The sequence below is a fragment of the Pseudorca crassidens genome, chromosome 9, assembly GCF_039906515.1.
Source record: "Pseudorca crassidens isolate mPseCra1 chromosome 9, mPseCra1.hap1, whole genome shotgun sequence".
Classification (NCBI taxonomy): Eukaryota; Metazoa; Chordata; class Mammalia; order Artiodactyla; family Delphinidae; genus Pseudorca; species Pseudorca crassidens.
Window position 1 is genome coordinate 46,746,783 of NC_090304.1, and position 27,754 is coordinate 46,774,536.

Here is a 27,754-nt window from a genome sequence, read left to right on the forward strand (position 1 = left end):
CACTGTAAGCATACCAGGGAGTTGAGATTGCCACTCAGACTATGGAAAGGCAGACGTGACGCTTGTTGTCCCGGCTGCCTGCCACCCCCAGGCAGTATGGGTTCACCCACCTACATCTAATTTTTCTCTCTTCGCTTTTTCTGTCTCTCTCTGTCTCTGTTTCTGTCTCTTTTTCTGTTTCCCTCTCTCTGTCTTCCTCTCTCTCTCTCTCTCTCTCTCTCTTTCTCACACACACACACACACACACACACACACACACAGGAGGGCACACACATACAGCCCCTGCATGGTGGCAGTGTGAGATTATCATATTCTGTATGATTCTGCCTTGTAACCCTGTGTAAATGCTGTTCTCTTAGCTCTGAATGTCCTTCTCTCCCTTTGCCCAGAAAACTCTAGTCACTCTCTAAAACGCATTTCAAGCATTGCTGTTCTGAAATCTATTGTGCTGCCCTCAGAGTTATTTTCTGGCACTTCTGTGCTGTCACTCCCCTTGTGCACCCCACTCTTCCCGCACTTTTCATTTGGTGTGTTTGGAGGGCAAGGTATATTCCCCTCAGTGCTTGGTAGAGAGTCGGGTTCTCGTTATTGATTATTGAAGGGAGGAACCAAGTGAATGAAAAGTTGGGTACTGCAGGCAGGGTGAGCCACAGAATGGTGGCTAACATAGCATACGTGACATCGGAGGCCAGGAGACTAGAGAGTCAGATTTGCAGAAAGGTGGTATATGTGTGTATGCGTATGCACCCAAAAGCATGGAGAAGTTTGTGGAGTGGTAAGATAGAGGGCCCGGTGAGTTCCAGATTCCATAGGCAAATTGCAGGGACTGGGTCTGGACTCACTCAAGGTTAGATGAAACTGCCTCCTGAGTAATCCTTGCAAAGTTGCAGAAGGAGGGAGAGGAAAGAGCTTTAGGTTTTGAACTGGGGGTTCTGGGTGGTGGTGGTAATAGTACTCTTAAAAATAACAACAACAGCAACAGTAATAACGTAGTCCTCACGGTGGACCAGACACCATTCCAAGCACCTTTCGTATTTGAGCCCTTTCATTCTTACAGTAAGCCCTATGAGTTTGCCGCTATTAATTGTTGACATATGAAGAACTGAGGTCGCACAGCTACAAAGTAGTTCTAGACCTGGTTCTGCACTTACTAGCTGAGTGACCTTGGGGCAAGACAGCCTCCCTGAGCCTGTCTTCTTTGTAAAAAGGAGAGAAAATACCTATTGCATTTAACTTCTGGGGTTTGTTTGGCAGACTCAAATGAGGTGGCATGTGAAAGTATTTTTGAAAAGTATAAAGCACGCTGAAGGACTTGGAGCCAGCGTTGTGGAAGAAGGGTAACTTGCATAGGAATTGTGGTTGAGCTATTGGGCTCATACTTAACGTGCATGCCGCTCTGAGTGTGGGCCATAGTCGTACTTCACAGCGCACTGGGCTGGCTAGTGGCAGTATCTTTGGTTATATTTAGAATCGGGATTTGAGCTTCCATTAAAGAATCAAGAAACCAGTTCTTAATGGAGCTAAATATATATCTGAAATATCACTAGAGACAGATCTTGAGGGCTAACCAGGCCTTCCCTTCTAGCCAGGGAAGCAGTGGGGAAGCATGGTGGTAGGCGTTTGCAAGGGGGAGAATTATTCTGTTGGGCTCTTGGGAGCAGTGAGGCCACTGCAACGGGTGGCAGAGAGTTTGGCTCAGAGAGGTGGCCCATGTCAGCTGCCACAGCCCAGCTGCACAGCAGTGGACGGCAGGATTCTGTGGCCTGGTGGGTGTGACCCGTTTTTCCTCAGGTGAGAGATTTGTAGGGAGTTTGAGAAATTGCTTTAAATTGCTATTGCCTTGGTAATGGAGATTGTGTCCGGCAAAGCGGTACATTTTTGTGGCACAATTTTGTGCCATTCCTTGGGCTTGGGGTTGAGCTGTGCTGAGCCAGGCAGTGGATGAGGAAGACTGGTGTAGGGGACAGAGAGGACAGTGTATCTGTGTATAGCCAAGGAAGAGCAATGTGGCCCCCTGAGGCCCGTCACTAACCAGTGTTCTCTGGGCCTCCTTAGAGCTGAGCAGCCTCTTCCGTGAGGTCTGAGCTCAGAGTGCCTTCCTTCAGCCTGATAGTTGCCTGGATTGGCCGTGATGCCTGTGTGAATAATTATAGGTCACTGAACAGAACTGTAGTTAGCTACACCCCTCAAAAATGCCTAATTGTAGGCTACAAATCTGAAAATATACAAGAGCTTTAAATACATGTCATACCTCATTACAGAGAGCAATGGCATGAGCCAGATGTGACTTGGGTGGCTTTTAGTGTGTCGGGAGCTGCTTGGTAGGCATGCTGGCCGGCCCAGAAGAAGGCAGGAGGCATATTCCCGGTGCTTCACAGGGAGACTGGGGACTTAGGGAAGGGGAGAAAATCTGTGCTGTGACCATAGCTTGCTCTTCATATGTGCACTTACACGGCTAAACACCTGTGGTTACCATAGGTAGATTTGATTCCTCTTTGGGAATTGTCTTCAGCACCAGTTTACAAACCACGTTAGAAAATGTCACATTTGAGTCTCAGGATCTTTGGCATTTGTAAGTCTGATATTTTTGGATTTAACTATTTCTAACACTCCTGAAGGCCTGTGATGTGTAGTAGTTTGTAAATTGCTGACATCCAGGTTTGAAAAAATGATGCAAGGACTCATGGAAGCAGGGTGCCTTTTTGCCACTCTCTCAGTGCCCAGTGTTGGCATACCTGCTGAGCTCTGTAGGCCTCCATTCAGAATTACCTGTGCACTTATGGGGCAGGTAAAATGGGTTAGGACAAGGATTCTTTTTTTTTTTTTTGGTGGTACGCGGGCCTCTCACTGTTGTGGCCTCTCCCATTGCGGAGCACAGGCTCTGGACGCGCAGGCTCAGTGGCCATGGCTCACGGGCCCGGCCGCTCCGTGGCATGTGGGATCCTCCCAGACCAGGGCACAAACCCGTGTCCCTTGCATCGGCAGGTGGACTCCCAACCACTGCGCCACCAGGGAAGCCCAGGACAAGGATTCTTACAGTGAGTCTATGGAGGAACTTTGGGAGCTTGTGAACATCCTAAAAGGGTAGACAGAAGTTCATGTTCTTAGAAGTTTTCTATGGATGTTCTTGGGGTTTATTAGATACTCAGAGAGCTCTGTGAACTCATACAGCTGTACTCTAAAAAGTGGAGATTTGGGACAGTGTCGGTATGCATCCCCTTTGAGATCAGTATACAGTATGCTCCACAGTATACTTGACAGATACTGCTTATTCTGACCCAGGATGCTTTTCTCTCGTTTGCACCCTTTTTGCCACATGGCTCTGAATGAGTTAGCACCCTTGAAGGATGCAGATTTTCCTTCAGAGAAAATTCAGATAATGTTCCAAAGTCTCTGAGGGCAATTTCCAAACAGGAATTTCAGGAATGTTTTGAGAATGTATTGGAATAAACATTCAGGCCTCTAAGGACTACCCTGAAGAGGATAATGTCTGTGTGTATTGTGTCTCTGGTATATTGTATATCGTTATTGTTAAATCATCTGTTTCATTACCTTTAGTTGTACTCTTATGCCCTCAGAAGTTGGAACCAAGCCTGTATCCCTAGCACAGCCTAGAAGATCTTGGAATTATCTCCTTGAAAATTGTTCTGTAGTGACTATGTTGTCATTCAGATGGCCCCTAGAAGGATAATTGCCCTGAGGCTGTTGGGGAAATTTTAAGTTCCCTAGAGAAGTGAGGGTATCTGAAATACCTCATATTACCTAACTGGACTATACGTACTTATTGCTGGGCTGAGGGAGCCCAGGTTCACATGAGAGCCTACTGTGTCTTGTCTAGGGTGCTTGGGAGGCTTTGATAAAACGCCCAGTCTGGTTGGTCTGGTCTGGCCCAGCACAGGGCTGTCTCAGCATCAGGCCCCTCCCCAGTCGAGAAGGCAACCTTAGCTTGGTCTAGATTTCCAGGCTTGTGAATAACAGCAGCGGTGGTAGGTAGGGTTTATCTATGGCCTTTGGGGTCCTCTTTGCTCTCAGTTTAAAATATTTTAGTCATCTCTAAAAATCAAGGAGTCTCAATATTGGAAGGGACCTTACGTGCCATCTGTGCTAATCTACAAAGCAGGGGGAGAGGGAAGACTAACCTTATCCGCTTCTTTCACCCTTGTATCCCCAGCATCTTAACTGAGTGAGTGGCATGTGGTAGGGATTCAAAACTACTTATTGAATGAGTAAGCACCAACTTCAGCAGACCATTGTCCTTGCTTCGTTTGTTCATTTATTTCACAAATATTAATAAGCTCTTACTATGTGCCACTTATTCTAAATTCTGGGGTATACACTAAAGTGACCAAGACAGTCTTGTCCTCAAGAGCCTCGCCTGTAAGTAAGAAGTTAAGAATTTAAAAAAACTTATAGTCTCTAACTGGAATTTAAGAATAAAAAGTTCTCTCTCATATTGGCCATTCTGGATCTTCTCATTGTCTGAGGTCTCTTTGGGGGACCATAAATAGCATATGTAGTCCCTTCTTCACATGGGAGCCTTTCAGAATTCTCAAGGCAATTATCCGCCTCCCCCATCCGCAGCCTTCTCTTCTCCAGGGTAAACACTCTCAGTTCCTGTAGTCATTTCTCCTGTGACATGCCTCTGAGTGCCCTCTCCATTCTGGTCACTGTCCTCAGGATGCAGTCCAAACAGAGCCTATCCCTTGGACAGTGTAGAGTCCAGAACCCAATGCAGTATCCCAAACATTAATTTCCAGGGAACATTCCAGCCTGGAGCCTTTCCTGCAGTTCAGCTTTTCTCTGCTTACCCTGGGCTCAGATGATGGATAATGGAAAGAGAAAGTCCTGAACTTGGCCAGACTGAGAACATCTTCATATTTGGCTAATCCTGGAATTGAAAACTTTTGTCTCCTTTCTGCCCTAGCCCCCCTAACGCCATCCCTCTCCCCTTGGTGTAGATGAATCTACACACAGCCTTGCTGCCAGTGGCTTGCTTGCCTTTCATTTTCTGAGTCACTGCCCTTCGCTACCAGGGAAATTAGCATGAAAAAGCAAATTCCAGTTCTATAACCTTATTCAATTCCAGCCCTTTGTCACATTCTCTAACCCCACTCCCCACTGAAAATGACAAAAGTTGAGTCTTGTGACATCATAACAGTTGGCTATTGTATCAACAGCTGTGATGTCACCAACAGAGGATTATGACTTCAGGGAAGAATGGAGGGAGGAGTATATAGGGCCAGAAACCCCTGGGGAACAAAGGCGTTATTTTCATGTAAATCTTCACCCAAAAAACCCAGTTGGCCTTTTAGTGGATGGGCTGTCAGTGGAAGCCGTCTCCCAGATTCCCATCCCTCCCTCCCTCAGTGGATTAATGGTTTGGTTTGTGGACTTTGCCCAAGTCTGAGTGTGTGTGGAAGTCCCCTGCTGGCTTCTGGGCTGGCTTGGGTTTTATTCATGAGGTCCATACTGAATAGAGCTTTTCAGGGAGGGAGTTCAGAGGGGAGCCCGGGAGCCTGGGGTACAGCTGAGGCAGATGTGCACAGCCTCTGGGCTGAGAGGGAGCTACTGTGCAGCCTCATCTCTTCAGGCAGAGGGGCAGCTCTTCTGTCAGCTGCAGTGAAAGCCTGGGTGTGCCGTCCATAGGCCTGAGTGCTAGCTGCCCGCCGGCTTCTGGGGCAGGGTTGGGAGCTCCCTGCCCTGGGAGCTCCTCCTTGACTCCTTGACACAGAGACTTAAAAAAACACCTGCTACCAGAGGTTCCCAAACTTTCTCAGTTCGTGGGCCTTTAGTGTTTTAGTAATTTTTCACAGTGCCCAGAGGCCAAAAGAGAGACCTTATTTTTATTAAGTGTTTAGGTGTAAACAATTTAGTAAGTGCTTATATCCTGATAACTGAGTAGCCATTTGAAAAATATATGTATATAAATTGAAAGGAAAAATATTTTTAGAGGAGGGTTGGGGGAATGGGTGAAATAGGTGAAGGGGATTAAGAGGTATAGACCTCTAGTTATATATTAAATAAGTCACGAGGATGTAATATTCAGCATAAGGAATATGGTCAATAATATTGTAATAACTTTGTATGGGGACGGGTGGTTACTAGACTTATCATGGTGATCATTTCATAATATATGCAAATATCAAATCACTATGTAGTACACCTGAAACTAACATAATATTGTACGTCAATTTCAATTACAAACATTTTTTATTTCATTCTTAAAATAACCACAGTTACTAACTTATGGGATGTACTGGGCACTGTACAACATCTCACATCTTGGAATCAGATTGAATACTGCCATCCCATTTCCTGTTCCACATTGCTTTTCACACGGTTATTGCTTTTTAATCACAGCAGCTGCTGAAAACCCAGCTTCACAAAGAAATGACATCATCGAAAAGAATGTAGTGCAGTCTAATGTTAAAACTGTGAACTCGCGGGGTGTCCAAACAAATGTTGGATATTGGTCTTGTTTCCCTCAAAAATTTAAAATATCGTCTAACACAACTTGTAAAACAACTATACCCCAATAAAAAAAGAAATTAATTTAAAAAATATATATCTTGCGGCACCCCTGTGAGTTCACTGCGGTGCTCTAGGGCACCTCAGCACACAGTTTGAGAACCACAGAAGCCAAGTAACACTTGCTTTATTTAAAGAAGGAAAAAGGCAAATTCTGTCCCCATCATAACCCTTAAAGAAGTTGGATAGATGGACAGACAGATGCCCCTTACCTTCAGTCTCAGCTCCAGCTGGACTGCATTGTTAGGGGAAGGCCTTTCTTTGACCAGGGTCCCCTAGGTGGGGAAGAATGATAAGGAGAAAAGGCTTGAAGAACAGCAAGAGAGGAGCATCTCTTACATTTATTTTTAATTGATTCAGGGCCCTCTGAACTAGATGGCTTAAAGAAAAATGGGATTTTAACACCAAGCATTTGGGGGCCAGGCATGAGACTACTGCCAATATCCGTTTCTAACTCTTTACAGACAGAGCTGGGCTGCAGGGGCACGCTTGGGTTGGAGGATGGCTTCCTGTCACAAGATATGACAGAGACCGGAGGACTTATGTGCTCTGGTGTCAATTAGAGGGCTCAGTGCCAACCTCTCTAGACTCTGAGGTCTGCCACTTACTGTGAAACCCTGAGCAAATTACTTAGCCTAAGCCTCAGTTTCCTTATTTTTTAAAAATTAATTAATTAATTTTTGGCCGCACTGGGTCTTCGTTGTTGCGTGCGGGCTTTTCTCTAGTTGCGGTGAGCGGGGGCTACTCTTTGTTGCGGTGAGCGGGCTTTTCATTGCGGTGGCTTCTCTTGTTGCGGAGCACGGGCTTTAGGTGCGTGGGCTTCAGTAGTTGTGGTGCACGGGCTCAGTAGTTGTGGCTCTGGGATCTTCCCAGACGAGGGCTTGAACCTGTGTCCCCTGCATTGGCAGGTGGATTCTTAACCATTGCGCCACCAGGGAAGTCCGAGCCTCAGTTTCTTCATCCGTAAAATAGAGACAATGACAGCTAGATTAAATGAGATAAATGCATACTTAGAACTAGCAGAGCCTGGCTGTGTATGTGCACTTTCTTCTACTCCCTTCCAAAACTGAGACTTTTATCCAAAGGGAAATTCAGCCCTAATGATCTGGCCAAGATCTGCAGTTTGAGAGTTACTCTACTTCTTGATAAGTTTCCTCTGTGTATCTAATGTTCCTAATCTGCTGAGTTCTGTAACCTGTGTACCCACTCCAAAGGTTCTTTTTTCACTCTCTAAGTGGCATTTTTTAATGAACAGAGTTCTTATTTAGTGTAGTCTGATTTATCAATGTTTTCCACTATGGTTATTGCCTTTTGTGTCCTGTTCTTGCTCTAAGATCTCCTTGGCTTTTGTTCATGGTTTTTCTTCTGCTTGCAGCAGTGTTCTTCTGCCTTCTTTATCTTCCACAAGTCCTGCAAGACTCAGCCCAGTGTTACTTCTTGTCTCCTCCAGAAGCCCTCCCTTACCTCCGTCCTGTCCATCTGATTAGGTGTCTTTTCTCCTTGCTCTCAGAACTCTGTGTGCATACATCTATCACAGCTCTTGTTACAATGTGCCAGAATCTTTTCTTTACTTGTCTCTCTCAGGCAGGATGGGGAGCTGCTCAAGGGCAAGGACCAGAGTATAGCACAGTAGCATGGGGGCCTGGCTGGGAAGATGCCCTCAGAGGCTTCAGGTACGTAAACAAATAGAAGTCTTAGGTGCCACACCTGTCTCTCTCTACTTCTCTGACAGTATTCCCCCAACCTTTCTTAACCTGTGCCCTCTTTTGATGAGCGTGAGGATCCTCCAGGCAGATGGTAAAATGCTACCCCCAGAGACCGTACTCCAGATTGAGAGTTAACTACATTACAGTGCTTCAGAGAGGGCTGATCAGTAGTGTCCCAAACAGTAGACACGAGGAAAGGAAGGTCCTCTGATTCATTAAGCCCCAGAGAAAGGATCTTTGCATTTTATAATAGGAAAATCATTGCAATCTTTGCAGAGAGCAACTTCAGTTGTTCTGGGGCTGCAGCCACCCCTGCCCTGAATCTTTTGGGTGTTCATAGGATGTGGCCCACTTTTCAGTTTTCTGAGTGGGTGTGCTTGCTGAGGGTAGGTCAGACTCTGAACTGGGAAGGCTGGTGGGCTTGGAAGATGGGCCTGGACAGTGAAGCCCCCAGCCTGCTCACTCTGTCCGGGTAGAGCCACTCTGAAATGGTGGCAAATGTTTCTTCATTAAAAAAATTTTTCTTTTTTTTTTTTAAAAAAAGATTTATTTATTATTTATTTAATTTATTTTTGGCTGCGGCACACGGGGTCCTCGTTGAGGCATGCAGGCTCTTTTTTTGTGGTGTGCAGGCTTCTCTCTAGTTGTGGTGTGTGGGTTTTCTCTCTCTAGTTGTGGCACGCAGGTTCCAGAGTGCGTGGGCTCTGTAGTTTTGCGGCACGTGGTCTCTCTAGTTGAGGAGCGCAAGCTCAGTAATTGTGGCGCATGGGCTTAGCTGCCCTGCGGCATGTGGGATCTTAGTTCCCTGACCAGGGATCGAACCTGCGTACCCCGCATTGGAAGGCGGATTCTTAACCACTGCGCCACCAGGGAAGTCCCTAGTAGTAATTTCTTAACACTAAATTTTAGTGTGATCCAGGGAAGGCCTCACTAAGATGATGATGTCTGACCAAAGACCTGGGAGATGAGGGAGCAGGCTCTCTTGGGGGAGTATGTTCTAGTTACAGGGGACAGCAGGTGTGGAGGCCCGGAGTTGGAATGTGCCTGGTGTATTTGAAGAAATAATAAGGAGATAGTGTGGCTGGTGGGGAAAACGTAAAGGGAAAGAGTAGTTGAAATGAGGTCAGAGATCTCATAGAGACCTAGATGATGAAGACCTTGTAGGTCATTGTGAAGATTTTGGCTCTTACTTTTAGTGATTGGGATCCATGTTAGGGTTTTGAGCAGAAGTAGTGACAAGATCTGCCCTGTTGCTGGTGGTGGGTAAATGTGATGGTGGTAGTTTATTGAGGGTCTGTTCTGATTGTTTCTATTTTCTCAGTGAAATAGGAAACAGAGTAAGAGCTAAGAGAGTGAGGACAAGAGAAGAGGTCCTGAGGCTGAGAGTTGGGGGAAAGCCAGAGACTTCAAGTATGTTCCCTCTTGGTTCTGAGTATCCTCTGTTTTTTATACATGGCTTCTCATTGGTCTTCAAGTTCTCATTATAGAGGTAGAGTATTCTTCCTATACTACAGGTAGGAAAACGGAGGCATTGAGGCTTGCCCAGTCCCTTTAGCCCTTACTATTTCCTAGTCCTCTTCTGAGAAAGTTGGCTTGTGGGTGGTGTGTTTTTCTGGAGCAGGGCAGGCATCTTGCCATCAGTCAGGTTGAGTTCAGCTAGGCTGGAGAGCATGGGAAGGGTGAGAATGGGGTCAAGACGTAGGATTGGGAAAGGCTTCAGAAAGAAGTCAACATTTGAACTGGATATTTAAGAAAGAATGGTGGTGGAGGACTTGATGATGGAAGGAATTGGTTGAATAAAAGCTTGGAGGCATGAACACTCCTGGCATGTGTAGGAAATGGCAGTTAGTCTGCTGTGACTGGCAGAGGGAAGGCACTGGTGTGAGATAGGTCTGTGGCCTTGGAATCATCATCATGTGTACAGGACCCACCAGGTTCTTCTTGCCAAGGGTGAAAGAGGGCAGGGCTCTTTGTGGGGCAGGCCTCCGTTCTATGGACAGAGCGGGCTCCATCGTCCTGGCAGAGCTGGGTTAAGCCGCTCGCTGAGAGGCTGAGTTTCCAGACTGGCAGAAACAGCCATGTCTAGGTTTTTAAAACTGTCTTGGAAGCAACCAGGATTCCTTTGGCCTGGAATTGCCTAACAAGCCCTCACCCCATTTTAGGCTTTCAGGAAACATTTAAACCCAACTTCAAACCTCCACAGAATCTGTACTGAACTGGAGAAGGACCATCTGGCAGGAAAAGGGATTGAAAATGGTTGAGGTTGAAAACCCAAACTTAAAGACCTCTTTGGGGAGGAGAGTTGGGAAAGAGGATGTGGGAGTGATAAGTGGACAGTCAGGAGATGGAAAGAGAGCTTAATTTTTTTCTGGTTGTTATTCAACAACAACAACAAAAATCATCTTTTTTGTGACTGGTTGAGACAGATTTCAGCCTCACAGGGACCTGTAAAAACCCCCAGCAATTCTTCTGATCTCCCAGCAAAACAAATCTTGGTTCCTCTCCACTTGACCAGGCTCATAATCCCCTCAACATTTTTGCTCAAAGGGCTTTCTGGACCTAGAGCCCCAGAGCTTGGGGCTGGAATGGAAAAGATCCAAGGTACCAGGTATGTAGAAGTGCCGACGGAGAAAAGGGGTCTGGAACTTTGGAGGGAATTAGGGGACAGACTTGAGAAAAACCTTCCTGGCTCCCTTTCTACAGCTTTTGATACCCACCCACCCAACCTCTGAGCCCACTTTCTCCCCTTTCCCTTGTGTAACCCCTTGACTTTAGGCACAACAGAACCAAAGACAAGGTTGTGGGCAGATAACCAGTGAGAAATGAGTCAGGAAAGGAAGCGGGGAAAAGAGGGGTGGGGGAGGAGAAAGCCAGCGTGGAGGTGAAGGCAGGTTTCCCAGGAGCAGCCTTTCTTCATGGGTGTGTTGGATGAGAACTGTTACCGCAGGAGGACCCTGGAAGATAATAGGGGCACTTGTGAGGAGATTGAAACTCCTGAGGTAGACAGGACTGGCTGAGGGCTGGGAGGAAAAGGCCTGCTGGTGACAATCCAACTGGGTGGCACCTACAGCTGGAAACCTCCCTTTCATTGGATTTATTGCAGCCATGACTTCGGGGAGCAGAAGAGTGCACCTTAAAGGATATGGCCAGTGCTAGAATTTCTAGGGCCCTTTGTCTTCCTGGCCTTTGACTCCTTGGGGGCCCTCTTTTGCCATCAGTTGGCAAATCAGTTAACGTTTATTTGCCTGTCTTTTATGTGCAGAAGTCTCTGCCAAGTACTGAGGATTGTTCAAAACATGGCGAAGAACTAGCTAGCACTGCCCTACAGCTTTCTCAGCCGCGTGGGGACAGAGCGGGCCAGGATGTCAGGGGACCTGTGGGATGGCTGAATTTCCTAGGAAGGCTGTGCAGGTGAGCCGCGACAGCAGAGCCTGAGCTGTCAGTCCAGGCAGAGCTATGAAAGGTAGATGAGGCGCCTCCCGCCTTGGCCCAGTCCAAGGACACCTGCAGGAGAGAAAGGGAGAATCAAACGCTCCCGCTTTCGAGAACTCTGGTTTGGGTACTTAAAAGGAACTCTCTCTAATGATGACCCTCCCTGAAACTTGCGGTGCCAGTGCTGGTTGCCGAGACTCTTGGAGGAAGAAATGAGAGACGTAGGCCCTCCTCTGGGGGAGCTGCCAGTCTGATCCTTTTCTGCTCGGCCTGCCGCAGGGCCTAGATGACCAAGGGCAGCAGGAGGGAGTCAGTGAGGGGGTGAGGACAGTCTGGTAGGTGTTCCCTGAGCAGGGTGAGTAGCAGGTTGACTCCAGGGCAGTCAGACCACAGCTGTACGGAGCCGGACTGGGCTGAAGCCAGGTTCTCGGGGCACACAGAGTTCCGTTCCCTTTCTCACCTTCTCCTTCCCTCTGGGCTGCTTCCTAAGCTATTACTTCCGCACCAGAGATTGCTTAAGAGATCAGTGGAATGTCGACGTGGGCAGAAATTCTCTCATGTGCTTTAGAGGTTTCCTTTGCCGGCGGCGGGCGGGGGGTGGCTCCTGACTTCTTACCTAGACCAGACAAGTAGGGTGCTGGGCAGTGTTTGTGTTTCCTCTCAGTGGCGACCTTATTAACCCCAGCAGAACGGGAGGCTTCCCTCCAAACACTTGCATCTGTTCTTCAGCGCTCTCAGGGCTCAAATGTCTCCTCCTCAGGGGCGAGGCATACTGTCATGTCCGAAATTAGGCCTGCGGAAAAGTACCACACAGACGTTTAGAAATGTCACTTAACGAGGGGAAACAGTTTTTTGCTCTAGGATAGTAAGGTCCATTCTTAGAGGCTGGGCACCCCTCAGAAGGAGCTCCCTTCAGAGACTGACCTCTAAGGGATCCCTTCTCAGACCCGGGCAGAGCATCTGTGGATTGGGTGATGAGACTGGATGGTAGGGAGAGGGAGCACTGAGGGAGCTGGAGAGACAACTGCAAGATGCAGGCTGGCCTGAGTGACAGCAGGGAGCCTTCCAGAGGGTCTTTCCTCCAGTGGCAGCGAGGGCAGTAGATGGAGGGTTTCAAGCGGCCGGCATAGGCTCCTCCCTGCACTGCTCAAGCCCAGCCCTCCAGGAGGCTTTGTGTGGCTGCTCCCAGGGCAGTGCCCCCTACCCCTTCCTTGCCGGGACGTGGGACACAGCACTCACCTGCTGACTGGGAGAGTCAGGCCACAGAGCTGAGCAAAGCTGGCCACCTGTAGGCGTTGGGTGGGGAGGGACAGTGGTAATTCGGAGAGAGCTTGCTACATCTAACTGGACTGCCAACTGCTGCCATATAGAAATGCAGACGGTGATGGCAGGTTTTCTAATTTTTCAAGAGAAGCCAGAATCTGAATTTTTATTTGCATTTCATTTATACTCACCCAATGTTTAAAACGTTTGATAACCAATTCAACTTTTTTTAAAAAAATGAAGGGAAAACCAAATGGAACATATTTTTGCTCTTGCAAACCACCAGTTAATATCTTCGGGTATAAACTCTTTTTTCCCAGGAGTTTGGAAGTGAGGGGAAAGTGAGGAAAGCGGTTGTTAGCTACCAGGGGTGGGTGGCAGGAAGAGCTGTTTTGAGATACAAGAACTCAGAGTACAACAAAGACTGAGGTAACTGTTTAGAGCAGACATTGATAATGCTTTCACTGGATCCTGTGACATGCCTTCTCCTTTGTTGAGGGTCGGTGGGTCTGTGCAGGTGGAAGAAGCTGGGGGGGTGGGAGAAGGAAGAGGACCGAGTGTCCATCTTGTATTTGCTCACAGCTGGGCAGACTCTTGGGAGGATGGTCAGTAGTGACCCTTCATACCTTTACAAGTCCTCAGCACATTGTGGTACTCAAGTTTTCACACTTACAGGCGTGTAACACTAGCCTGAAGTGCTTCCTGAACATACAAATTCCTAGGCTCCGTTCAAGAGGGGGAGGTGGGACCTGGGATTCTGCATTTTTAACAAGCAGCCCCATCAATGTTAAGAAAAGTAAGTGGACAGTGGAGTCAGAGCTGAGTCCACTGTCCTGCCCTATTCCTTCACTAGGTGAGTGATCTTGGGCCAATCATTTAATCTCTCTCAATCTCAATTTCCTGATTGGAAAATTGGGCCTGTATTATCACTACGTCATGGGATGGTGAGAGCTGAAATGCAAGATGATTGGAGGCCATGCAGAGTGCTGACTCAGAGCCGCAAGGGCGCTGGTGCAGGCCACCTGGGCTCAAATTCCTGCCTTGCCACTTTCTAGCTGTGTGACTTGGGACAAGCGATTTAACTGCTCTGTACCTTGGTTTCCTTGGTAACGTGTAAATAATAATAGTACCCACTTCGTAGGGTTGTCACAAGGATTAAATGATTTAATCCTTTAAAATGCTTATAACTTTAGCTATTATAATTTTATAAAGAATCTAGCAGCACCTTTGATAATAAATGTGCCTTTGCTTTTTTTCTTAAGTCCTCTTTACCATGGGTAACAAACAGGTGAAGGCTTACTTTCAAATGTCACCTCTCTATAAGGCCTTCATAGAGTCCACTTTTTCCTTCACTTTTCTCCCTTTACAGTTAGCTTTTCCAGGGCAGGGACTGTAGCTGTCCATTTTCATATCCTAGTACCTTGCACAGTGCCTAGCATAGAGTAAATGGATTGGATGGCAGTGCCGGGGAGTCTGAAAAATGAATCTAGCTTGGGAATGGAGAGGGTGTCTTCCAAATACGTAGAGAAGCATGATCTGGAAGAAAAATGATTTATTAAGCTTCAGTGTGCCAGAATAATAATCACGTGAGGTAGGTCATGTCATTATTATTGCTCTTATAGCGAGAATGTTGAGTCCTCGAAACTCACATGTACGATGACCCTTGGCCAGCAGTTGCTAGAGGCAGGGTTGGGCTGACTCCAGGCTGGGTGTCCTTCTCACTGCACCTTGAGAACCTGGGACTGTGGTCTCTGTCTCGATGCAGAGTTTGTAGAGAAGTTCTAGTGGTACCTTATTCTGTTCCTTTCTCTGGGTTGTAACTCTTCAGATAGTTGCCTGTAATTTGTCAGAGCTGGGGTTTTGAGCAATTCGTGATCGGTGGTAGATGCTAATTGAACAATTTCATTTTCCAAACATGTAGTTTTTGCCGTTGATGGGCCTGGGAGCTAGCAAAACACCTCTCATCCTCTTGGCTTCTCTGCTCTATTCCCGGTGGGTGTTTCTTTTCCTTGGGAGTGTCTCTCTCTTTGCAGCCAGACTAGCCAAGCAATCAGGCTGAAAGCACAGATGGGAGCCTGGGGCGGCGCTTAGGGCCTTGGGAGAAGCAGTGTCCCCCAGGAAGCCTGCCATGCAGAGTGCTCAAGTCTGCGCTTCAGGTGTAAAGGGTTAGCCTGGTCCTTAGTTCCTCAGGCCGCTGGATTATTCCCTGAACCTGGTAGACCTGGCTAGAGAGAGCAGGTGGGAGGGAGCACAGCAAGTAAGCATCTCTGACTTAGTAGGCTCTCCTGGGGTTCTCAGCAGTGCCTGCCCAAGATGCCTCAACTCCTGGGCCACTGCTGAGAATAGCAGCTGTGTTCTTGCAGAAGTGTGACCAAGGGCTAATGCCGTGGGCCTGGTAGTTTTGACCCACTCCTCTCTTGGTTGCATCTTCACAGGATTTTTCTTCTTGGCCTAAGCAAAAATCACAGCTATCTACATTCTTCCTTCTGACTAAGTTGGCTCTGTGTTCTCATATTCAAGTATATGATTGCATTTCAGAGCATTTTAGATCAGAAATTCAGGGAAGGAAAGAATATATTTTTCATCATGTTCTTTTAATATATTTCAGTTTCTGGTCTTTCCACAAATCTTCTCTCCTTTCCCTGAGGGCCTGCCCTGGAGCTGGTAGAGCATGTCCAGTGTTGTTATGATGGGTTCTGATGATTATTGTGACCGTTGTTACCATGGGCACAGTTGAAAGCTGATGCTTAGCAAGTTGATTCCTTGTAGCACTGTGCTCCCTAAGGACCCTGAGAACTGGTCTGGGAAAGCTTCCAGAGGCTGCCTCTCCTTTCCCTTCTTTCTGTTTAACACACACAGCCATACGCCAAGCACTTAACTTGGCCCTTGGCTGGTGCAGGTAAAGAATATCTCACCAGAGCCGGCGTGCACAGGTGCTCTGGTGGCAGGATTGACTCCCCTTCTTCCTTCTCCTCATACTAACATTATGCTATATACTTAAGTTTATAAAGATTTTTTCCTCAATAGGTAGGGAAGGCTTTTCTTTGTTTTTGTTTTAAATTTATTTATTGTATTTTTGGCTGCATTGGGTCTTTGCGTGCTGCGAGCGGGAGCTACTCCTCGTTGAGGTGCGCGGGCTTCTCACTGCGGTGGCTTCTCGTTGTGGAGCACAGGCTGTAGGTGCGCGGGCTTCCTTAGTTGCAGCACCCTGGCTCAGTAGTTGTGGCTCACGGGCTCTAGAGCGCAGACTCAGTAGTTGTGGCGCACGGGCTTAGTTGCTCCGCGGCATGTGGGATCTTCCTGGACCAGGGCTCGAACTCGTGTCCCCTGCATTGGCAGGCGGATTCTCAACACTGCGCCACCAGGGAAGCCCGGGAAGGCTTTTCATGAAGGATAAAAATGAGGCTCAGGGTTTGTTTTCTTTCTCTAAAAGCATCGTGGGGGATGTTTCATTGCTATCACCATTGCTAGCACCTACGGGCTTCTTCCTCCCTTCCAGCTCCCGCATCACTCACCACTACCATCACCAAAACGACAACCTTGAGAGATTGTATACAGGTAAGGAAATTAGAGAGAGTGCATTTCATGTTGAAATTAGGAAAGAATTATAAATGATATCAAGAATTAGGGTCTGGCTTATTTTTTATCATCGAAACCAATCACTTATTTGCACCAAGATAATAAGTAAGATGGCCTCCAGGATTAAGGTCATTAGTGGCCATAAATAAATATGTTTAACTTCCACATCCAGACATACTTCATTTTGGTCAGTGTGATGAGAATGCCAATCAGAGTGAGAGAACTATTGTTCCTGAACTGTTCAGCGTCTGTGAAGGTGCTGTTGGCCCAGAACAGAGTCCACATTCACATTAGAGATACTGTGAATTACTGTTGTCTCTCACATCTATTCTCCAAGGGACTTAAAATTTTTTTTAAGTTTTTTTTAACATCTAAATTGAGATATAATTCACATACCATAAAATTCACTTGTGTTATGTGTACAATTCATTTTTAAAATATATTCACAGTTATGCAACCATCACCACTGTTTATCTAATTTCAGAACTTTTTTTCACTCCCTCAAAAGAAAACCCATACTCATTGCAGTCACTCCCCATTCTCCTACCCTCAACTCAACCCTAAGCAGCCATTAATTTATTTTCTGTCTCTGCAGATTTGCCTATTCTGTACATTTCATAAAAATGGCATGAGAGTTCATCCATGTTGTGGAATGTCTCCTTTTTTATGTCTGAATAATATTCCATTTTATGGATATACGACACTTTGTTAATGCATTCGTCCACTGATGGACATTTGAGTTGTTTCCACTTTCTGGCTATTATGAACATTGGTATGAGTATTTGTGTGGACATGTTTTCATTTCTCTTGGCTGTATACCCAGGGGTGAATCATGCTGAGTCTTATGGTAACTCTATGTATCCCTTTTTGAGGAACTGCCAAAGTATTTTCCAAAGTGGCTGCACAATTTTACATTTCCACCAGCAGTGAATGAAGGTTTTCGTTTCTCCACAGTCTCACTAGCACTTGTTTTTATCTTTTTGACTGGAGTCATCCTGGTGGTGTGAAGTAATACCTCACTGTGGTTTTGATTTGTATTTCCCTAATGACTAGTGATGTTGAACATTGTTTCATGTGCTTCTTAGCCAACTTTATATCTTTGGAGAAATGTCTGTTTAAATTCTTTGTCTACTTTTTTTTTAACATCTTTATTGGAGTATCATTGCTTTACAATGGTGTGTTCTGTTTGTCTACTTTTAAATTAGATTATGTCTTTTTATTATTGAGTTGGAAGAGTTCTTTATGTATTCTAGATACAAGTTGCTTAGCAGATATATATGATTTGCAAATAATTCTCCCATTCTGTGGGAGTCTTTTTACTTTCTTGTGGTATTTTTTACAGCACAAAAGTTTTTTATTTAGTATAATACAGTTTATATCTTTTTTCTTTTGTTGCTTGTGTCATATCTAAGAAACTGTTGCCTAATCCAGTGTTACAAAGCTTTACCTCTATGTTGTATTCCAGGCTTCGCTTTTGTCATTTGAACTCTTAAATTTAGGTCTATAATCCATTTTTACTTTTTTTTGTATAGTATAAGGATAAGGGTCCTGCTTTATTCTTTTGTATATGAATGTCCAGTTGTCTGAAAAGACTATTCTGGGCTTTCCTGGTGGCTCAGTGGTTGAGAGTCCGCCTGCCAATGCAGGGGACACGGGTTCGTGCCCCGGTCTGGGAAGATCCCACATGCCGCGGAGTGGCTGGGCCCGTGAGCCATGGCCGTTGAGCCTGCGTGTCCGAAGCCTGTGCTCCGCAATGGGAGAGGCCACAACAGTGAGAGGCCCACATACCGCAAAAAAAAAAAAACCAGACTCTTCTTTCCCTCTTGAATTGTCTTAGCATCCTTGTTGAAAATCAATTAACCGTAAATGTATGGGTTTATTTCTCAACTCTCAATTCTATTCTGTTGATTTCTATTTCTGTTCTTACATCTGTGCACACTGTCTTGATTACCATGGCTTTGTAGTATGCTTTGAAATTGGTGAGTGCGAGTCCTCCAACTTTATTCTTCTTTTTCAAGATGGTTTTGACTGCTCTGGGTCCCTTGCACTGCCACAAAATTTTAGGATCAGCTTGTCAATTTCTGCAGTTGATGAGTATTCTGTTCAGTCTGTAGATCAATTCGGGGAATCTTGCCATCTTAACAACTTGGAGTTCTCCGATCATGAACCTGGGATGCCTTTCTATTTATTTATATCTTCTTTAATTTCTTTCCGTGATGTTTTGTAGTTTGTAGTGCATACGTCTTGCACTTCTTTTGTTAAGTTTATTCCTAAGTATTTTATTCTTTTTGCTGCTATTATTAATGGAATTTTTAAAATTTCATTTTCAGATTGTTCATTGCTGGTATGTAGAAAGAAAATTGATTTTTTAAATATTACTTTGTATCCTGCAAACTTGCTTGACTTTATACGTTAGTTTAAGAGTGTTTTAGTGGAATTGTTATGATTTTCTACATGGAGGATAATACCATCTGCAAATAGGAGACAATTTCCAGTCTGGATGTACCCTTAAGTTTTAACATTTTTCTTCCTTTTATTATTTTAGCATAAAATAATGTTACTATATTAGCTAACTGTATATGGTACATGTACAGACATTTTTCACTTTGTAAATACTTAAATACCTTAAAGTATATTAATTTTATCATATTTTAATGTTAAAAATATGATAACTCATAACTGTGGTTTCTGGCTCAGATGTCACTTTATCAGGATGTTCTTCCCTGAACATCGTATTTTAAAAAACAAATCTTCTTCACTCTCCCTCTACCTTGCTTCATGTTTTCTTCCTACCACTTATCACTATACATATTATACACAAATGTACACTTATGTATCACACACATGACTTGTGCCTGCTTATTGTCTGTTTCCCTCCATAAGGATGTAAGCTTCATGAGAGCAGAGACTTTGTTTCATTCTTTGCTGGATGGCAGTGCCTAGGACATGGGTGCTCACTCAGTAAATATTTGTCAATGATTAATTGTTTAGAACAAGATTAACTATTTTAAGAAAAGTAAGTCAGTTTCAAGTTGATTAAAGAAAAACATTGAATAAATGATTGTTCAGGAGGTAAGCAAATATGGTAAAATTCATAAAGGCTGTATGGCATGCCAGAAGTTTGGGAAACTCTAACTTAAGAAATGAGACGAAGCAGGATGGAAATGGAGTTTTTAAAATCATTTTCTGTGAAGTGATAAGTTATCTGTTAGCTCACAGACTCTTCCCCAACCCAGATCAGGGATCCCTTGAGGCTCTTAATCTGTAACACATGAAATTAAATATATGTGGGAAAGTGGTTCCTGCTAACCACCACAGAAACCCTGTTGGCAGTTTTGGAGGTCATCTGGAAATGTTTGAGGTGCTTTTCGCTGCCCATGGAAACTTGGCTTATAGGTCTTGTCTTCTTTGCAGGGCTCTGTGTTTGCAGAGAGCAGAAATGACCATGACTGCCAACAAGAATTCCAGTATCACCCACGGAGCTGGAGGCACTAAGGCCCCTCGAGGGACCCTGAGCAGGTGAGTCGGGGAGCACTGCTAAGGGAATGGGGCTCACTGGAAGGTAACATCAAAGGACACCTAGTGACCTGTGTCCTGGATAGGATTCCTGCCAAATGTCAATGATTATCATCATGATTCTGACAGTCATAGAGGTGCACAATCTGGGCCAAACTTTAACTGCTTACCAAATAGTGAGATCTCAGGGCATTTTCTTATGCCCTCTAACATTTTGGTTACTCATCTGTAAAATAATAATAGTACTTATCTCACAGAGTTTCTGTGAGGATTAAATGAGATAATATATGTCAGTGCTTAGCATAGTGCCTGGCAAAAAGCCACTCAGTAAATGTTAGCTTCCTCCCGGGGGTGGGGTAGAAGCTTCCAGAGCTGGCAGATAGCTGTACAACCCTCACCAGGGCTTCTCAGGTCTTGGCCAAGGCTGGATGCTGATGTCCTAGAAGAACCTCTTTTATTAAAGCCACATACCCTTCATAGCCCCTTCTGCTGAATCTCAGTTGGGCAGATTTGGCCTTTGGAACCTCAGCCGCTAGAATGGATAGTGATGAGAAGGATGCTCATCTTACCCTGGGATCGGGCTAGTTCCTTCCTGGAGGTCTGGGCTGTGCGTTACCAGGCTGAGTCCAGTGGAGTGTGGCACACAGTCACGTCTGGCCAGAGGTAGTGGTAGATGTTTGGTTCACTCAGAGCTAATATCCAGGTATGGTTGATAGAATGGGGCATAGGATGTGGCCCCTGGGGAGTGACTGGCGTGAATGAGGCAAGAGGAATTCTGTACACCATATGTGCAGTTTGGTCCCAGTGGAAATGGTCTGGATTGACTGTGCCAACCGAACAGAAATTGGTAGATTATGACTTGTTAGAGCTTGGGGCTTAGACAAACAAATTGAATATCTACTCTGTGGCAGCAAGACCAGTGAGAACACCCCCTGCGCACGCACCCCGTCTAACCTGGACTAGAGTTGCTTGCGTACTTGCTTCCCTGAACTGGGTGAGGCTGAGGATGGCAGGCACCAACAAACTCTTGGGTAAAGCAGATAGAAAAACTGACCTATCCCAGGGTGTGTCGGTGGCCAAGGCAGAAACAGGTCTAGATCTCAGAGTCTTTGTCTCCCATTATCTACTTTTCAGGAACCACTTTGCTGGGCTCCCCCCTCCCCCCCGAGTCTGGTGGCATTTCTTACTCTGCAGTCTGCCTCTGAGTTGGCAGATAGAGACTGGGAATTAAGGTTCCCAACTTTTTTATATGAGACTGTATGGGTGAAATAAGCATTGTGTGTGATTTTACCATTTTATTCTTAAATTAAAAGAAATAGTATATTTAGAACCTGAATTAGAAATTACTGTACCCAGCAGCCCTCAGCTCCTTCAAGTATTCTTTTTTTCTTCTAATTTCCGCTTTGTGGGGACCGGGATGGGAGATGCAGTATTTACATAAAGTGACAAAGCAGAATCAGAACTGCTGACAGGCACCCTAGTTTCTATTTGGAGTATATACCTACATGTTTTAAACATTTTTAGAAATTGCTCTTCCTTTAGCTTCCCAGCCTGCTTGCCATCATAACATGACGGATGGTATTTGTAAATATCTGAGCCTCTGATGTGCCTAAAAAAAGGCATTTTTCCCTGCCAAGTCTTCACTTCCCTTCCTTCCTGCCACCTTTCCGCTTCCCTCCCTCCTCTCCTGGGCTTTTGGCATGGAGTCACAGGCCTCTGTGGCTAGCTACAGTCTTCTCTCAGAGGCTACTGCTGGACTGTAGTTGTTATTATTTCAAAATTGTCATCTGGTGGTTTCTCTGGCTGCTTTCACCCCCAGCCAAATCTGGGACTGTTCTTAGGAAGTTGTCAGTGAACTCTGAGGGCTCTCCTCCGAGGTGCTGGGCTCTTTGGTGGACAGAGAAACTACCAGATGACAATTTTGAAAAACAAAAAGGGGAAAAGGGGGGGGATGATCCATTCTCTTTTTTCAAGGCTTTTACAGTTTGGATTGATGACCTTGGCACCCAGATTTCTTAGTCTGACCTTTCGATAGACATTTGCCTGTGACCTGGGGCCCTTTAATCATTGCCAGCCCAGGAGTTCCAGTGAGAAAAGACTCCCAGGTATGACCGGAACTTTGGTTGGGAAGTGCAGGGGTGCTAGGACCTTGGAAAGCTGGGCCTTTGAACCCTGGCTGCTTTGGGGACCTCCACATCATCCACATGGAGGCAGAGGAAGCTGATGATACTGAGAGGCATTTGTATCTAGCTTTGGGGGCAGGGGTACTTTGGGGCATGGAAAACTGGTGGGGACGGGCAAATGGGACCCTGTGGAACTGCCAAGATATGTATTTGCAAGGCCATATCCTTAATTTGAATAAGACTTCACCTGGTGCCACCACTAAGCTAGTTTGGGGTAAAGATCCTAGATTCCATTCCATTATTAGGTTCTTAGGAGTGTTTTGCTAGTTTATTCTCTTCCTTTTCCTTTATAGCCCATTCTTGATTTGGCAGGATATGCAGGAGGAGGAAACGTGAACCTCTCGTTTTACCACCAAAGTTTTGTTCTTTGCTATATTTTGGTCTCCTGGAGCAGGCTTCCCTTTCTCTCTGTTAGTGAGGACAAAGGGTCACGTTGCTTCACCCTTAGCTGCTTCACCTCCCCGCAGGCTGTTCCCACTCCAGCTCGTTAGATTTGGCTGCATCCATTTCTGGGGGTGGGAGGTGAGATTCTCAAAGCTCCTCTGAATTCCAGAGGTCAGGCTTTATGATGTTGGTGTTGATGACCTGGGTGGGACCAGAAGCAGCTTAGTGACTTGCTTGCTAAGAAATGGTCATGCTGGGCTTCCATGGTGGCACAGTGGTTAAGAATCCACCTGCCAACGCAGGGGACACGGGTTCAATTCCTGATCTGGGAAGATCCCACATGCCGCAAAGCAACTGAGCCCGTGCGCCACAATTCCTGAGCCTGTGCTCTAGAGCCCGCGAGCCACAACTACGGAAGCCCGCATGCCACAACTACTGAAGCCCGTGCACCTAGAGCCCGTGCTCCGCTACAAGAGAAGCCACCGCAATGAGAAGCCCGCACACTTCAACCAAGAGTAGCCCCCGCTCACCGCAACTAGAGAAAGCCTGCATGCAGCAACGAAAAACCCAACGCAGCCAAAAAAAAAAGAAATGGTCATGCTAACGGTTGCTAAGAAAGTGTTATGTTGAGAGCTAGTTCGGCCATCTAGATGGGGTAAACTTTGCCACTTGTTGCTCTCAGGAGATTTCACTTGTACTGTGAGACTTGGCAGGCAGCAGGGGCTGTTCTCAGAAGACTTGTCATGTCTGCTTATTTCCTCAACAGCTTCTTCACTGTGAAACTCCAGCATCTGGATCATTGTGACTTGCAAATATAGGCTGTCTGTATTGTGTTTTGGAAACCTTACCTCTGGATGTATGTGTGGGAAACTTGGGTGCCTGTAAAAGTGTAGACTTCTTGGGGTCAAGGACTTTGACTGCTTTCTGTTTCCTCTGAGCCTGGAACTGTGCCTGGTACCTAGAAGACTAACTGTTGGTTGACCAGTTGTTTAGATGGCTGGGAGATCAGCCTCTTAGAGCATAGGCTACTTGTACTATTTGACTCTTTATAGTATCTTCCATGATAGGTCTTGTTAACTTTGGATTCCCTTTCCATTCAGTCCATAGACTCTGAGAAAGGCAGAGCTGAAGAGGAACCTTGGAGCTCATTTGGTCTCACCCACTTGTTTGACAGTTTGGCTAACAGACACAGAGAAGAGGAGGTACTCCCCAAGGATACAAAGCTAATGGGGGGAAGAACGCAAGCCTAGCTCTCCTGTTCCTTCTGTTATTTTATTGTACCTCTACATTCACCTCCCTATAAACATGACTGGGATTTCCCTGCTCAAAAACTACTGTCATCTATGATACAGTCAAACTTGGCTTGCTTTGTAAGGCTTCCATAAAAAACCCTGGTTTTTCTTTCTGTCTTAATCTTGCACTGCTCTCTAATGCAAACCTTACATTTCTGCCAGTCTGGATGCAGATGTTACTTCCCTCCCAGTCCTTTTCTTGACCACTCAGCTAGGAAGGATTCCCCTCCCCTCTCTGTATTCACTCTTAGAGCCCTTGGTTTAGAGCCTCCACATGGCACTTGTAGTACCTCAGAAGGTGGATAAGTGGATTTTTCCCTGTGAGATTGCTATGGGACACTGGTTGTTAAGAGTCTTAGAGGCCTTATTATTTACAGAGGATCTTCAGGGCTCACCCTTAAGGTCCTTAGAAGGCCTTTTGTCTGTCTGTGTGTAAGAGTCTGTGAGGCAGTACTTTAAATCTTCCTTAGGTCTTGGCAAAGGATCTTTCAGTCCCACTCTAGATTTTTTTAAAAAGATTTATTGAGGGATAATTAAAGTACCATAAATGCAATTTAAAGTTTTCAGTTTGAAACTAACACACCATTGTAAAGCAGTTATACTCCAATAAAGATGTTAAAACAAAACAAAACAAAAAACCAAAAGAATAAAGTTTTCAATTTGATGAGTTCATATACACACATACACACACCCACGGAGTGTAACTGTCACCACAATCTGGAAACCGTTTTTTTTGTTTTGTTTTGTTTTGTTTTTTTTCGGTACGCGGGCCTCTCACTGTTGCGACTTCTCCCGTTGCGGAGCACACGCTCCGGACACGCAGGCTCAGCAGCCATGGCTCACGGGCCCAGCCGCTCCGCGGCATGTGGGATCTTCCCGGACCGGGGCACAAACCCATGTCCCCTGCATCGGTAGGCGGACTCTCAACCACTGCGCCACCAGGGAAGCCCTGGAAACCATTTTTTAATTTGAGAATTTTTTCTTGTCTAGAGAGACAGAGACTGAAACAAGTTTTATTTTCTAACTCAGAAAGCCCTTTCTCGTTTATGTTTCCTTTAAATTTTGTTTGAAAACGGTTCCCTGTTTGGCTCATCTCTTTTTCCTTTCACTAGAGACAGCGAGGAGTCAGAGGGCACCTTTGGCACTCTGCCTGGAAATGTCTTTGGCTAGTTCATCTAATATATTAGATATACTTCCTATTTTCCATGTTACCACAGGTGACAGAGTTGCCAAACTTTTCAACATTATGAGGGTCCCCTTTCCTCTAGCTTCTAACGTTTTCCTTATTTTTGCCTTAAGCACCCCCAACAACCATCACCCAGTCCCACGGTCAATGTTTTAGGACTTTGTGTCAATAGCATTCCACTTCTAGGTACCCAAATCTGTGTCAGGTATCTACCATTATAAAACTATCCCAAATTTTATAGTGTGAAACAACCATTTGATTCTGCTCACAGACTCTGTAGTTTAGGATTTCAGACAGAGACCACAGGGATGGCTGCTCCCTGCTCATGATGTCTGGGACCTCAGCTGGAAAGACTTCAAGGCTTAGGGTGACTCAGTGGCTAGGGGCTTGTGTTTCCTGGAGGCGTCTTACCTCACCTGTCTGGGGGTTGATGCTGGCTGTTGCTGGGACCCCAGCTGAGACTGTCCGTCAGAACACCTACCCTCTCCACATGCCCTGGGCTCTCTCACAGCCTGAGAGACAGGAAGTAGAAGCTGTTGGTTTCCTGAGGCCTGGGCCTGAAAAGTAGCACAGATTCAGTTCTACCATATTCTATTGGTCAAGCAATCACAGAGCCCAGATTCAAGAGAAGTGGTCATGTTGGCAGCAGTCATGTCAAAGAATTTGGGGACCATGTTTTGAAACCATCACAAATGTCTTTAGCATGGTTTCCTGCAGCTACCTTTCTCTCCCTCTTGGCTTTGCGTAGCGCCTGGTTCTGCTTTATACAGCAGTTCCATTTTTGCTGGACCTAGGGCATTGGGGACGTTCCCATAAGGCGTCATTTTTTTACCTGTCTCAGAGAAGGCGTCTGTCTTATAAATGCTCTCTTTATGTTCATTGCCATTACTTCCTAGAGGACTTGGGGTTCCTTCCCAGAGAAGAGCTCACCAATTCTCCTTGTGCTTCCCTAGAAATCAGCTAGATGACAGGCAGGTAGATGTGCTTTCTGGAGGTGACAAGGTGACTCAGTTTCTGCTCTGACCCTAGCTACTGTTCTACTTACCCTGACAAGCTGTGATTGACTTTGAGTCTCTGTAGGTAGTGGTCCAGATGTAGCCCCACTTGGAGGATGAGGCTGTCCTGGACCCTACTGAGGGCTTCCAGCCATTTGGGAGCAAGATGGTCAAGTTGTGAGTGTCACTCTCTTTTTGACTTTTTGACTTTTGTCCCAGAGTGGGGTGTCCGTTACTGAACTGAGCCCCTGCTCTGGCCTGGGGAACAAACTTCTGGACTTGCTGATAGGACTCAGGCAGACTTCCTCCCTTTTCTTCTTCTGGATGCCTCAGAATATGGCCTTGGGGGAGTGCAGTGAGCATGCCATCTCCAGACTTGGAGCGGTCACATAGTGATGGGAGGATGCTGCTGCCCACTGAGCCACCAGGACCTGCTTTAGTTGAGCAGCCCTGGGATGGTGGTTGGCCAACTCCCAGGCAGTTTCATTTGGAAGCAGGTTAGACACCGACTCAGTAGGGACTAGGCATGTTGGAAGCTGGGCCCTGTGTAACCTTAATCTGTGGACAGGCTCACTTCATGGAGCCCACAGCCCATCTTGGTGCCTCTGGGGCTGTTTCCTGGACTCCCAGGAGCCTTCTCCAACTGGCCCCAATTTGGTTTGCTTCCTGATACTGACACTTCAGGAGCTCTGTGGCCAGAGCATGCTGAGCTCAGAACTGTCTTGTCATCAAGGACTAAAGACAGCCTTCCCTCCCAAAAGGTCCCTAGGTGACCTTGACAATATATGGGGTGTCCCTTGGCATGCATGCTTCCTGCTGTGTTACTGGAGGATGCCCAGGTCACTAACCCAAGGGTTAGGTTGTATTCTTGTGAAACAGTACTGGAGGGAAGGGCACGTATTTTGCACTTTAACTCTCACTTTCTGTCTGTACATGCGCACGGGCATGAGCACACACACGTTGCCCTCTCTTTAAGTTTGTTTCTCATTCTACCTTAGTTCATGGCCTTTCTGTCCTACTCACTTGTCTTATACGTTTGTCTGTGTGTGTGCATGTGCATGTGTGTGTGTGTGTGTGTGTGTGTTCATGTGTGTGTGTGTGTGCTTATGCTCCTCTGTTAAATTTCCTTTGCATTCTCCCCCGCCCCCTTTCTCTCTTTCTCCTTCTATCTGTTTATCTTACTCCCTCTCTTGTAAATGTTGGATTTGGCCAGTCATGTGCTGCAGCGTTGGCATCCACGCCTTTGCTGAGGAGCAGAGCTGGCTGCCTGCTGACAAGGTGGTGGCACAAGGGCCCAGTTTCACAGTGTCTGCCTCCCCAGGGGCAAGCTCTGAGATTTTAGAATAAAGAGCAGTAAAGAGGTGATAAGAGCAGCATATTAAGTGTCTTAGCTGCTGTGTATTTACTTTTCTTTTATATTTCTCCTGTCTTCACGGAACTTTTAACGGTGTTCAAACATTTTTAAAATTTACATCATTTTAGTCACACAGCTAGTATGTGAGGGTACTCAGAGCAAGTGTTTTCCTCCTGTTTTGTAGATAAAGAACCTGAGGGAACTTCCCTGGCAGTCCAGTCGTTAAGACTCCATGTTTCCAAGGCAGGGGGCACGGGTTTGATCCCTGGTCGGGGAACTAAGATCCCACAAGCCACGTGGTGTGGTAAAAAATAAATGCATACATACATACATATG

General features: G+C 45.9%; 1 protein-coding gene across 14 annotated transcripts in view; it reads left to right on the forward strand.

The window, feature by feature from the left end:
• Nucleotides 1–27,754, forward strand: part of DENND2B (DENN domain containing 2B) — a 174,054-nt gene that overhangs the window by 102,504 nt on the left and 43,796 nt on the right. For 9 of the 14 annotated variants that reach the window (XM_067749988.1, XM_067749987.1, XM_067749983.1 and 6 more), the window contains one exon: nucleotides 19,923–20,027. In XM_067749988.1, coding sequence (XP_067606089.1) covers nucleotides 19,948–20,027 — 80 coding nt within the window. In that variant the 5' untranslated portion in view covers nucleotides 19,923–19,947. Of the gene's footprint in view, nucleotides 1–8,112; nucleotides 8,202–19,922; nucleotides 20,028–23,699; nucleotides 23,794–27,754 lie in introns of those variants that run through there. The other 5 variants (XM_067749981.1, XM_067749994.1, XM_067749992.1 and 2 more) reach the window with 2 other exon arrangements.